The 12,255-nt window shown below is 40.7% G+C and overlaps 1 protein-coding gene across 1 annotated transcript in view; it reads right to left on the bottom strand.

Moving 5' to 3' along the window:
- Positions 1-34: 34 nt before the first annotated feature.
- Positions 35-12,255, bottom strand: part of LOC114352219 (uncharacterized) — a 33,125-nt gene continuing 20,904 nt past the window's right edge. Inside the window, exons 5-9 of the mRNA XM_028303735.1 lie at positions 11,694-11,783; positions 11,491-11,610; positions 2,984-3,063; positions 1,796-1,954; positions 35-542 (exon numbers count right to left, since the gene is read on the bottom strand). Coding sequence (XP_028159536.1) covers positions 387-542; positions 1,796-1,954; positions 2,984-3,063; positions 11,491-11,610; positions 11,694-11,783 — 605 coding nt within the window. The 3' untranslated portion in view covers positions 35-386. The remainder of the gene's footprint in view (positions 543-1,795; positions 1,955-2,983; positions 3,064-11,490; positions 11,611-11,693; positions 11,784-12,255) is intronic.

The raw sequence follows: 12,255 nt of genomic DNA, 5'->3' as shown, positions 1-12,255 counted from the left end.
TGCTACTTACTTAAAACGTAAGTATTTACACGGACAATGCTTCTAACTCTACGTAATAAATACCTACCACAGCAATAAGTCTATTAAAAACCAGTACCAATACTGGTCCTTGACTTGACTATACCCTCTGAAATAACTTTTTCCGTAACATTATTGTATTATAAAACAACCTTAACCGCACTTGTTACAAAGTTCATAAATATCTATTTCATAGTTAAAAAAATCTACTAAACACTAAAAATGGATTCGAGCGGCGCAGGCCCGGTCTTTGTGGAAATCCTTGGGGGAGGCCTTTGTCTAGCAGTGGACGTCTTTCGACTGAAACGAACAAATAAAAAAAAACTTACTAAACACGATGCTGCATGTCACTTTACCTCCAAGGAGTCCTAGTTTTGTTTGTTAATCGTAAATAGTCTGTATTTGTCGGACATAAAGTTGACAGTCGCGCTGCTGTGCGCCCGCAATGTGGCTAGTGCGCAAGCCAGCAACGCCATAGCGCCCTCTATGTAGAAGCCGTATAAAATTCGGATGTAGTTCTCCACCTGAAATTAAGTCAATAGGCTAGTTCACATTTAGTCAATTGATTATACAGTTATACTAAAGTACACTAGTTCTAAAGACCTTAGTGTACGACGCAAAAATTGCTAGATTGATCTACAATCAGAAAAAAATAGCTGAAAGTCGCTGGATGAGAAAGCTGGAGACGGTGTACGCGGTGGAGAATTTTACGTCCACAGTACTTCCGTGCTAGCGATATCAGTAGTAACTCCAATATTGTGCTGTTAAAAAAACTCCTGTCAGCTCATCTGAAATAGAGCTGATTATAGTTTTGCCAAACTTGGCGGCGCACTGTAGCGGACGAGGCGAAGAAGATCGGCAAGACCTGGAGCGAGATCAAGCGAGAAGCTCAAGACCGAACGAGATGGAGGACTGTTGTGGACGCCCTCTGCCCCATCTAGGGGACATAGGACCATAAGTCAAGTAAGTCATAGTTTTGCCAAAAAATTGAGTTACTGTTGGTATTGCTAGCACGGCAGAGTAGTCATTCATTCATTCAATCATTGTCTTCAGATTTAGTCTCCACTGCTCCTCTGCACTACGTAATTTACTACAACCCGATCGAGCTAACTGCGCACCTCGAATGCGACTCTCCCTCCCACTTAGGCTAAGAACTCATGGCGCGATATTACTTATGTAAAAACTAATGCACAACACACGACACGGTTTTCGCCCGCAGCGGGCGCGGTTGTAATGGGTCCCGCTCGGCGGTTTTCGCCCGCCCGATCGGGGGGCGAACATTTCGTACCAGTGACTTAGCACGCGACGCGATTTAAAACCGCGCCGTGAATAACCGCGCAAATAACCGCTCCCGTGAGTTTTGAAATAAAACCGTAATTCCACAACCGCCGCTGGCGCGGGGGAAAATCGCGCCGTGACAACTTAGCCTTAACCGCGCACCTCCCCGCGTTCACCCGTCCGTACCAGAGCGTCGATGTGACGTCACGGCTGCCAGGTGCGTAGTTTAACTCGACCGTGTTGTAGAGGCGAATGGAGGATTAAGCTAAGCGTCCACTTGCCGGTATCGTACGCAACGGACGCATCGTACGAAACACATCGTATCGGATGTGCGATGCGTACGATGCGGACAGGTGGACGCACTTATATGAGTTTCCATATAAATAATACTACGATCCGTTGCGTGCGATACGTCCGATGCGTACGATACCGATATGTGGACGCTTAACTTTATCTTCCGACACTCCCCACGCTGATTAGACAGGTTTTTTAGGCTTACATTCTCCAACCCGCCCGTGGTAGTGAACTCCAAAGGGAACATAATGGTTTCCAGCGGCGTGCGCCCGCGCATCGCTCCGAAGCAAATGGCGCCGCCCACGTAGTATAGCACCGCGGCCGCTGGCACGCAGCGGCCTATGCAGAGGGCGTTGAGAAATCGCTGGAAAAAAAAATAGTGGTCATAAACATTTTTTGGCATTGAAAATTTTATTTTAGGATACAATTAGGCTCGAATATAAGCTCTCTAATGTAATGATATATGTACCTACTTTTCATCCACCTAGACAGATAAAAATAGTGTAGCTGCGATAACGTTCTGTACGTAACGTTGGTAGAATCCGCTTTTTTTAATACTGCTGAAACGGCTGAAGGCTCAAATTTAAAATTTCGGGCACATTTAGGAACACCAGATAGGGCCCTACTTATTTGCATCATTAGATTTTTGAAAGGAGACAGCATTTTGCTGGGATTACGCACACCGTGATACCTACTACAGTAATCTAAATAAAACCATAAAGTTAATATTCCTCCTTGGGAATTAAAAATGTGTAACAACATCGCAGACACTACACTAGGTACACAGTACTTAAAACATTGAGGGCTCTATGAAATGACTACTTTAGAAAATAGAAAGTTAGGTCTTTGTGTAAACTTCAATGATACTAAAAGGTAAGCAAGCTCTATACCATTGGTTCCCAAACTATTTGAGACGCGCCCCCTTTCGACCATACAAAAAATTCCGCGCCCCCCTCCTCCAGTCATGATTATTTATTGGTCGTATCGAGCAGTCTGGAATGCATTCTCTCAGCGGTCGCAGGTTTCTTACAGATGGCCCGCGTCCCCCTTTAAAGGTCTTTGCGCCCTTCCTGGGGGGCGCGCCTCCCACTTTGGGAACCAATGCTCTATACCAGTCTTTCCGAAAGTGGGCGATAACGCCCCCTTGTGGGCGCTGCAGGCTTAAAGGGGGGCGGTATAAGACCCAGAAAAGAAATCGGGACGTTGTGTAGAGGCTTGGGAGGCGTCATCTACTAGAAGGACTCTTAGACATCGACTGAGCTCGACTCTTGACTACAAAAATGGGGGGCGCTAAAAATAATTTATTCTCAAAGTGGGCAGTAGACTAAATAAGTTTGGGAACCACTGCTCTATACAATCCAGTGTCTGTGGTGTTTCCCTTTAATTAACTAACCAGTATTCTCCGACGCAGAATAAAAGCTTTGCGTTTCTTCACTTTCATTAACTCCGTGTTTCTTCTGCAGTTTGGACTCTCTGAAATAAGTAGAACAGTTTAACAACGCTAAGTACTTGTTTACTTAAGTAGCAAGTATTTTTAATTAAATTAAAAAATACCTACTTAATGAACCTGAAAGAAGATTTACTATGCTACAAATAGCTACCAAGAAAACTTCAATCATGTGAAATAGACATAAAAGACAATTTGTTGTACTGCCCTTAATTTCTTAAGGATAAGAGAAAATAGTCGAGAAATAAACTGCATCGAGACTTTGTTATTAGATATCCCGCGGGCGAATCCACTTGCAAAAGCTAGTTTCATAATATTACTTAAACAAACCTAACACTCTACTTACGCTCAGAGATAATAGAAACAGCTTTTACCAGCACTCAGCGTTATAAAAATCCTGATATTTTGCTGAGCATTTTTTACTTTAAGCTGCTTCCAGCGGTTGTTTGCTTTTTTTAGGCAAAATGTTTTCTTTCCTCAGGGAACAATCCTAACATTGCACATTTTATCGAAAATCGATTTCCTGATCCTCTCGCTACATCCCTAATTTGGATAAACTTTGATGTGTGCGTGCGTCTTTCAAGAATGCGAACAGAAATTAATGTTACATTGTCTACTAACAACTATAAACGACGGTACATCAAACTAAACACTGTGGCTTCATGAAATTTATTTATTTAAACACCAACAAGGTTACATTGAGGCTTCACAAAAGTAGGTAACTATAAAAAATGACACTTGTTAAATGCAAACTTAATTAAAGGTGAAGAAAACATCATGCGTTAGAGAGTAAAGCAACAGCAATTACTTAGGGGTTAAAACTGAAAATATTTAATATGGTGTAAAGAAGTCCCTATGCTTGTTCAAATCGGTGAGATTTGTCCAAGCATGTGGACTTGTATTTACGTAAACTAAGGAAAAAAATATCAACATTAACATTAATGGACCTAGACAGGGCATTGTATTGATTAAACATTCTATTTAAAGGGGAAAACAGACCTAGATTTGATTTGGAAATTGCAAATAACTACGTAAAAATTGGCCTGTATGACAAGCAGGACCACACAGCTGGACCATGGTCCAAAAATCCTTATTTGCAACCATAATGTAGTCATGCATAAATCCTTAATTTTATCTATGGTAGAGTCTAATGTCCATTTGAGAACTTTTGAAAACCTTAATCTAAGTTTTCCATTTTCAATGGACGGTGGAACGTAAACAGAAATCATACAACGGCATACAAACGCCCGTCAATTTACCTGATTAAGAGACGCCCAACGCATTATAGAGTAAACTTTCAGGTGCTGTAGTTTACAGAGAGAGAAAGCAGATTGGTAATTGTAGGTTTCCAGCAGTTCATAGGTAACCCTTTCTTCTTGTAGATTACAATGGTAATATGTAGTTCGTTTCATCCACGAAGACGCGCCCCAATTTTTGGTCGAGGGAAGCGCGGGGTGCGGGGAGTTTGATCCGAGCACTTATGGATGATTTAGCGTGTACTGATAACACTCAAACATTTTGGTGGAAGAATGGTGGGGCGCGTCTTCGTGGATAAAAAGATCTATAACAGCCTAACTAAAGTAACCTTCCAGATATGTAGAGTTTCTACTTGCGAAGTTTGCAGAAGCTTGATGCGTAAGCTAAGGACAGGAAGCAAAAGGGAGGTCTATGACAATAGACTCCTGTAGGGTGGTGAAGATGATGAAATCCCTTATTTCAATTTAAAGAACTATGCCCCCTAGGCCCCTAGACAAAGATACAAAACATGACTGTTGTAAAGTCAAATAGATTAGCTCTGGCGATTTCAAATGAAGGCTAGCTATTACGATTACTTAACTAGGTGCGAAATAACGCCGCGTAGGCCGCCGCAGGCCTGCGGTAGGCCTGCGGCGGCCTCGTTTGCGATGCTTAATTAGTGAATGAGTGTTTGCTTTGTTTCCATCGAACACTTGTTATTAACGGATACATTTGCGGAGAACGATCGATGGTCATTTGAGTGATTACGTACCAGTGGCGCATTTGCTTTTAATATTCTCTTAGGTATAATTTACTTTCATCTAAAGTTTGTCACTTTGTAGGAAAGCGTCTCTGAAAACTATAATCCCATATGACATTCTCTTCCAGTCAACTTTTGGGGCAAAAATTGGAGAGAGAGGTCGTGTAATTTCATCATTGCTCGGGATATACGTAGATAATTAGTAACCATTGCAATGGGTCAATTAAATTGAGATCTTAGAAGTGCCCTTATTTAATGGAATAGGTACTTAACAAGTAAGGTAGGTACCAATTATGTAATATAATTACCGCTTTATTGCACTGTGAATACTGAACTGTGCGTAAATGCTGCTATTCGGCGCGTTACAGCAGTGTTAATAATCGCTCTTAATTAACAAATGCTTTGTTTATTATTACATTGAGTGTGAAGCGTGAAAGCTCTTTAGGGCTCTTAAAATGGTTTACAGCGTTGACAAATTTTAATGCTTCCCATTACCTTCACATGTTTAACCGTATTTTGGATTCTTAATGGAGGAATTTGATCGAGTGAAGAGAAAATTACACGACAATAATCCAAAGATCGGATGAAAAAAGGATACTATAAAGTGAATGATATTTAAATGACAGGAGTGCGTGGATTTAACCTGCCTAGCTAGCACTTATTGCGTGTCATGTAAGCTATAAATTACTGTATTTTATTGAAAAAGAGGCTGACAAAGGTGACTGAGTTTCTTCCGCCACTTCTTCTCAGCACCAGCCCATAATGTTGCCCCGAAGTGGTGGTAGGGCAAGCTATATTTGGGACGCGTATAAATGCCCTAGAAAGGGCCTATGTACTGAATAAGCAATCTGAATTTGATATCATTTCACGAACTGCGTCGAACGCTGGACTAATGTGGTGGAACTACAACAAAAACACAAATTATAGGTATTTTTTTGTTAGAATTTAGCTAGGCAAGGCTAAGTATATCACAAAATGTTAGTGTTTCAGCTTGTTTAATACTTTATAACAGCAGTGATGAAGTGTCACTAATCTGATGAAACAGGAAAGGACATAACTTATACGTTATTAATTATTATAATGGGTTTTTCGTACACCAACAAAGTGAGCTTGCTCAGCAATTTCCCAGTCTGTAAACACGCTGAACAAGCGTGCTCGGGCGCCTGTTACAATCGCTTTTGGTGTTATAATCGCGCTTAATTTGCTAACGCCGTTAAATCGATGCCGGTGGGGACCGGACGGGATTTGGGAAGCCTCTAGATAAGTGCCTCTCGGAAGACAATGAATTCATTAATTTATGAGGTAAACGTGTTTTATAGGTCACCTGGTAATAGATACTGATTGTGATTCAGCATGTAATTAAAAAGTTTTAATGCAAGTCCCACTAAACAAAACATTCAATGTAGCGCTACTTAGTGCTATGAAGATTTTTGCAATGTTTACATATCTATGGCGAAGCGTTTTTAAGACTGATATCATCGATGTCCGCGTTTAATGGGACTCTATGATTTCCTTGATTTGGGGGTAGCCTTGTTTCTGAATCCGTCCCTGTCTTAAAGGGGAGAAATTCCAAATTCAAAAGCGTTTTGTAGTAGGTAGATAACTTTTGAAATCATCGTCTCTAACTCAAATTTTAAATAAAATGTACAACGCACATTGCACATGTCTAAGATGGAATTAAACCACTTTTATTGTACATTTCTTATTACCTAAGTAAAGACACAAATTCAAAGTGCTTTAAACACTTTTATTTTAAGTCTAGCGTAAAATACCAGAGAAGAAACCGAACAAAAGAAAGCTCTAGTCGGGGCAATAAACATTTCCAATTAATTCCACAATAGTTCAGCTTAACCGACCAGAGCTAACAAGTACGTGTAATAATGGTACGTTTACCGCAGCTATTCCTGCAATGCGAGCTAAGGTCAAACCACACTATGAGTTAACTAACGCCCGTATTCACAAATGATGCTTTTTTTATCCACAACGAAGAAGCTCTTGGCCTGTATCTCACCTGATGGTAAGTGACGATCAGGCCGAAGGTGGAAGCGAGCTTCACCCGGAATCCTCAACCACGGACGAACTGGCTATCTTACCTCTAACTGCCGGAACACAACAATGCTGTTAACATTGTTGTTATGGCGACAGACTTAGGTAAGATGGTGGTAGCTAGCCAGGCGTACTTAGAACAAGCCCTACCACCAACCAGCCTGCTTCACTTAAGCTTGCTAGTGATGCAGCAAATCGAATGCACAGCGTTGAATAGAGCTCTGCGATTGGTAATGTCACCCTGTGCGGCCACGCGCACTGTAAGACATAGTAATAGTAATGTTTGTAAATACGGGCCCACTTACATAACAAGTGGGTGCACGTAAGCTTAAAATATAAGCTTGGTTAACCTATCTTAGCTAAAATGTAGTGACAATAGCGGCGTAGGCATCGAGGGTCGGTAGTTTGATCCTCTTCGACGGCTAAGTAGATTATTTTGGTAAAACCATTACCTACATGAACATTTATCTAGCTTAGGGGTTAACAAGATTACTAGTTACACTTTAAACTACCATACGTAATTGTGATGGCAAACTACGAGTAAAACTCATTTTCGGATTGTCGTTGAAAACACCTCGTAAATTGAATCTCAAAATCGCTCACCTATTTATCATGTTACTGAGTAGGTAGGTAGTGGGATAAAAAATATTAGTAAGTTAGTATAATATACAGGCAAGAATGCGACAAAGCTCACTTATCTTGGCTAGGTCCATCTTTAAGGGTAGGTATACCCAACATTGATGAAACAAGCGCTGGCCGTAACAGCGTATTATACTTGAAAATTTCGACGGGTTCATCCAGTGTCTAAGTAGCTCCGTTGGAAGAGCATTCGCCCGGCAAGCGGAAGGTTGTGAGTTCAATTCCCGCCTTAGGTAGTTTGATTTTTTCAGGTTATTTATAATTTTCAAATTAGGTCCATCTGTTTACTGTTGGCAAGTAGATATAGACATTGTTTAATTAGCTCATATTCAGCTCTTTTAGCTTCCATATAAAGATCACAGCAGCTACGTGACCTAAGCTAAGATAAAATTAGCTTGCGGTGTGTTCTGTGCATTGTTTGTACCTATTCCTAGGCGTAGGGCTGTCGACTCCTAGTTACCTAGATATTTTTCTTTGAATATTATTAGCAATTTGTATTGCCGAATTACTAATAGTCCCATTAGCCCCTCGTGTTAAGCTAAATAAGCTTGTGTTACGAGTGGGATCACCACAATAGTCGAGGTGGGATTCGAACCCGCGTTCTTCGGATCTCGAGTCGGCCACTCCGACCCCTTCACCGGTCGGCTATCGTGGTTACAAATTACAAATTATTTTAACAAGCAAGAAACAGAGGACTGTAATGTTAATTGTTATCAGCATGATAGAATACTTTTAATCTTCTATTGAGTGGTAAATCTGTAATACATTATATCTGGACCCACATCCAAGGCCATGTAATGTGCTCTATCTACCAAATATACAGGGTGTCCCAAAAACAATGGATAACCCTGTAACCATCGATAGGCCTCGCCATGGTCTCCCTAACGTCCAATTTTGACCCCAGTAAAAATATCACCGTTTTCAAGATATTTAAGTTTTTGTGCATTTTTAGGAAATTGCCACCTGCGATTACTTTTTCTCATGCCATTTCTACAAATGAGGATACTTTTCAATCTAGTTTTTTTCCTTATCACAAGGGATAGTTGGGCTATCAAAAGAAAAGATTAAAGTTCAACAAACTAGTTTAAAAGTATGAAAAATTTAAGAAATTGCAAAGAAGAAGGAAAAATTCATTCATTGTCTTGCACTTTTGATCAGCCATCGTGTAAAAAAAATGTAGGAAGACCATCGTGCCCATTACCTTAAAAACTTCCTTGGTTAATTGAGATTCTAAAAAGGTATCACAAGCCAATGTATCCTGTATCATTTTTATCTTATGGCTACTTGAATAGCAACTAGTATGAAAACTGCAAAAATGAGATTTTCTCGTAATAGTTAAACTAGGACTGCATAGTGGCATTAAATACAAATGGATAATTTTTAGCGTAGGAATTTTAATAAAGCAACGTTTTATCATCATCATCATCATCATCATTTCAGCCATAGGACGTCCACTGCTGAACATAGGCCTGTACCCCAATGCTTTTCATAATGACCGCTTGGTAGCGGCCTGCATCCAGCACCTCCCTGCTTACCTTTATGAGGTCGTCGGTCCACTTTGTAGGTGGACGTCCTACGATGCGCTTTCCGGTATGTAGCCTCCACTTTAACCATGCTGCCTCAGTTTTGCAAACTTGTGCCCTGCCCATTGCCACTTCAGCTTGCTGATCCGTCGAGCTATGTCAGCGACTTAAGTTCATTTACGGATCTCCTAATTTCTGATATGATTTCGTCAAGAAACCCGAGCATAGCCCCTCCATAGCACGCTGTCCAAAAAATCCACGTTTCCGAGCCGTGTATTATCACGGGTATCTGTCTATAGGCACATTTATAAGGTTTAAAACAAAAAATAAGTAATCACAAAAACGCAGAACGGACGGCCAATGGGGCAACAGGGTTCAAGTGGAGGCTACGTACCGGAAAGCGCATCGTAGGACGTCCACCTACAAAGTGGACCGACGACCTCATAAAGGTAAGCAGGGAGGTGCTGGATGCAGGCCGCTACCAAGCGGTCATTATGAAAAGCATTGGGGTACAGGCCTATGTTCAGCAGTGGACGTCCTATGGCTGAAATGATGATGATGATGATGATAAAACGTTGCTTTATTAAAATTCCTACGCTAAAAATTATCCATTTGTATTTAATGCCACTATGCAGTCCTAGTTTAACTATTACGAGAAAATCTCATTTTTGCAGTTTTCATACTAGTTGCTATTTAAGTAGCCATAAGATAAAAATGATACAGGATACATTGGCTTGTGATACCTTTTTAGAATCTCAATTAACCAAGGAAGTTTTTAAGGTAATGGGCACGATGGTCTTCCTACATTTTTTTTACACGATGGCTGATCAAAAGTGCAAGACAATGAATGAAATTTTCCTTCTTCTCTGCAATTTCTTAAAATTTTCATACTTTTAAACTAGTTTGTTGAACTTTAATCTTTTCTTTTGATAGCCCAACTATCCCTTGTGATAAGGAAAAAAACTAGATTGAAAAGTATCCTCATTTGTAGAAATGGCATGAGAAAAAGTAATCGCAGGTGGCAATTTTCTAAATTTGCACAAAAACTTAAAAATCTTGAAAACGGTGATATTTTTACTGGGGTCAAAATTATACGTTAGGGAGACCATGGCGAGGCCTATCGATGGTTACAGGGTTATCCATTGTTTTTGGGACACCCTGTATATTAAGAGATTTCATTGGTTTGTCCTGATCTCCTCCCGAACGTATAAATATTAGTTGCTTGATTCAAGACATGGTGTAGGTAAAGAAATCTGATAAGCACCTCCAACTAATTTCATCAAAGATTTCCTACAGTCTATCTATTTTCTTTATGACTTTGGTTATTGACAATTTATACAACCTTTTCACAAACAGTCGAATTCATAAATTCGTCGTGGTGTGCTGAAACTTGGAGTTGGCAACCCCAAGCGTTTGGCTAGCTCCACTTCTTTACTGCTTTCCGATTCTTATGGTTCTTTTATTTGAGTATCGGAAAACGCTATTGGTATGCCAAAATATAATAGAATGGAAGAAAGGTTTGAATAGTGAAAAAACTTCCTACAACTTCTTAGAGTTTGCATAATTTATGAACCTTTAGTTATTGTTGACCTTTTAGCGTTCTTATTTTAAGTAGTTTGTATTTCCATAAGCAAATTCGTAAGTAGGTAGGTAATAGGTACTTGTATATCGTAATAAGTCTAAAAATATATGATGATTACCTTTAGATTTGAGAGGCCAATTAAATGTAACTAAGTAGTCTGTAAGGAATTGTAGATACCTACCTACTTGTCTAAAGAAAATTACAAAAAATATTGATAACCTTCAGATTTGGGAAACTAATGATGAGCTAAATTAGGTAAGTAAGAGTAAATAACTCTCAGAAAGCTTTTCCTAAGGTCTTAAGGTGGCGGTTCGCACCGCGACATAGACAGGAGACCGAGACACGAGACCGAGACGGGAGACCGTGACCGTACTTGACTAAGGCGAGAAACGTTCGCGGTCTCCCGTCTCGGTCTCCTGTTTCTGTCGCGATGCGGGCCACCTTTTTCTTTCTTTTTCTTTTTTCAGCCAAATGACGTCCACTGCTGGACAAAGGCCTCCCCCAAGGTTTTCCACAATGAACGGTCCTGCGCTGCCCGCATCCAGGCTCTTCCCGCGACCTTTACCAGATCGTCGGTCCACCTAGTAGGAGGCCTGCCCACGCTACGTCTTCCAGCCCGTGGTCGCCACTCGAGAACTTTCCTTTATAAAGCTAAAATAATAATTACCTCTATTAAAGCCTGCAGTTGTTCCATTATCTGCACTATGTCTTCTTTTTTCAAGTCGAGTTCTTAGTTTTTCAACCCACGAGCCAACCTTTGCTACCACGCATGTGCTTGCGTTGACCACTGTAAAGAAAACATGGACTTACTTCGCTATTAAAATTCGCAAATGTCACTAAATTAAGATAGGAAGTAGTTGATTAACTTACTAAGGTAAATGTGTATAGGAACAGCTAGTACTGCGTAAATTAAAGCTGAAGTTCTACCCCACGTTGTTTGCGGTACTGGAGCTCCGAAACCTGGAACAAACATATTCATGTTATTTATTTGCGTAGATAATAGAGGTAAGTTATCCTTTGCCTTCAGTTTCTTCAGACTCAATATGCATAGTAGCAATAGAAGAAGAATCAAGATCGTACCCAGAGCAGTCATCGTAGACACTGAACTGGGATGTCCCGCTCCCTAACGACGAGTAGCTTGGCTCTGCGAACCAGCCCCAGCATCGTCAGTTGGCTTTATGCAAAATACACTCTTAATAGCATAAGGAGAAGACTCAAACTACCCACCTAAAGCAGTCATGACGTAGACACTGAACAGGAAGGTTCCGCTGAGATCCCAGAACTGGCCGGGGTGCAGTTTGGCTCCGCGCGCCATCGCCAGCATCGTCAGCTGGCACTACTAGGGGTTTTATGCAAAATACAGTCTCAACAGTAGAAGCAAAAGACTGAAAATCGTACCTAAAGCAGTCATGACGTAAACACTGAACAGGAA

The sequence above is a fragment of the Ostrinia furnacalis genome, unplaced genomic scaffold, assembly GCF_004193835.3.
Source record: "Ostrinia furnacalis isolate ACB-3 unplaced genomic scaffold, ASM419383v2 OfSCF1276, whole genome shotgun sequence".
NCBI lineage: Eukaryota > Metazoa > Arthropoda > Insecta > Lepidoptera > Crambidae > Ostrinia > Ostrinia furnacalis.
This window is presented reverse-complemented; position numbering and strand designations above follow the sequence as displayed.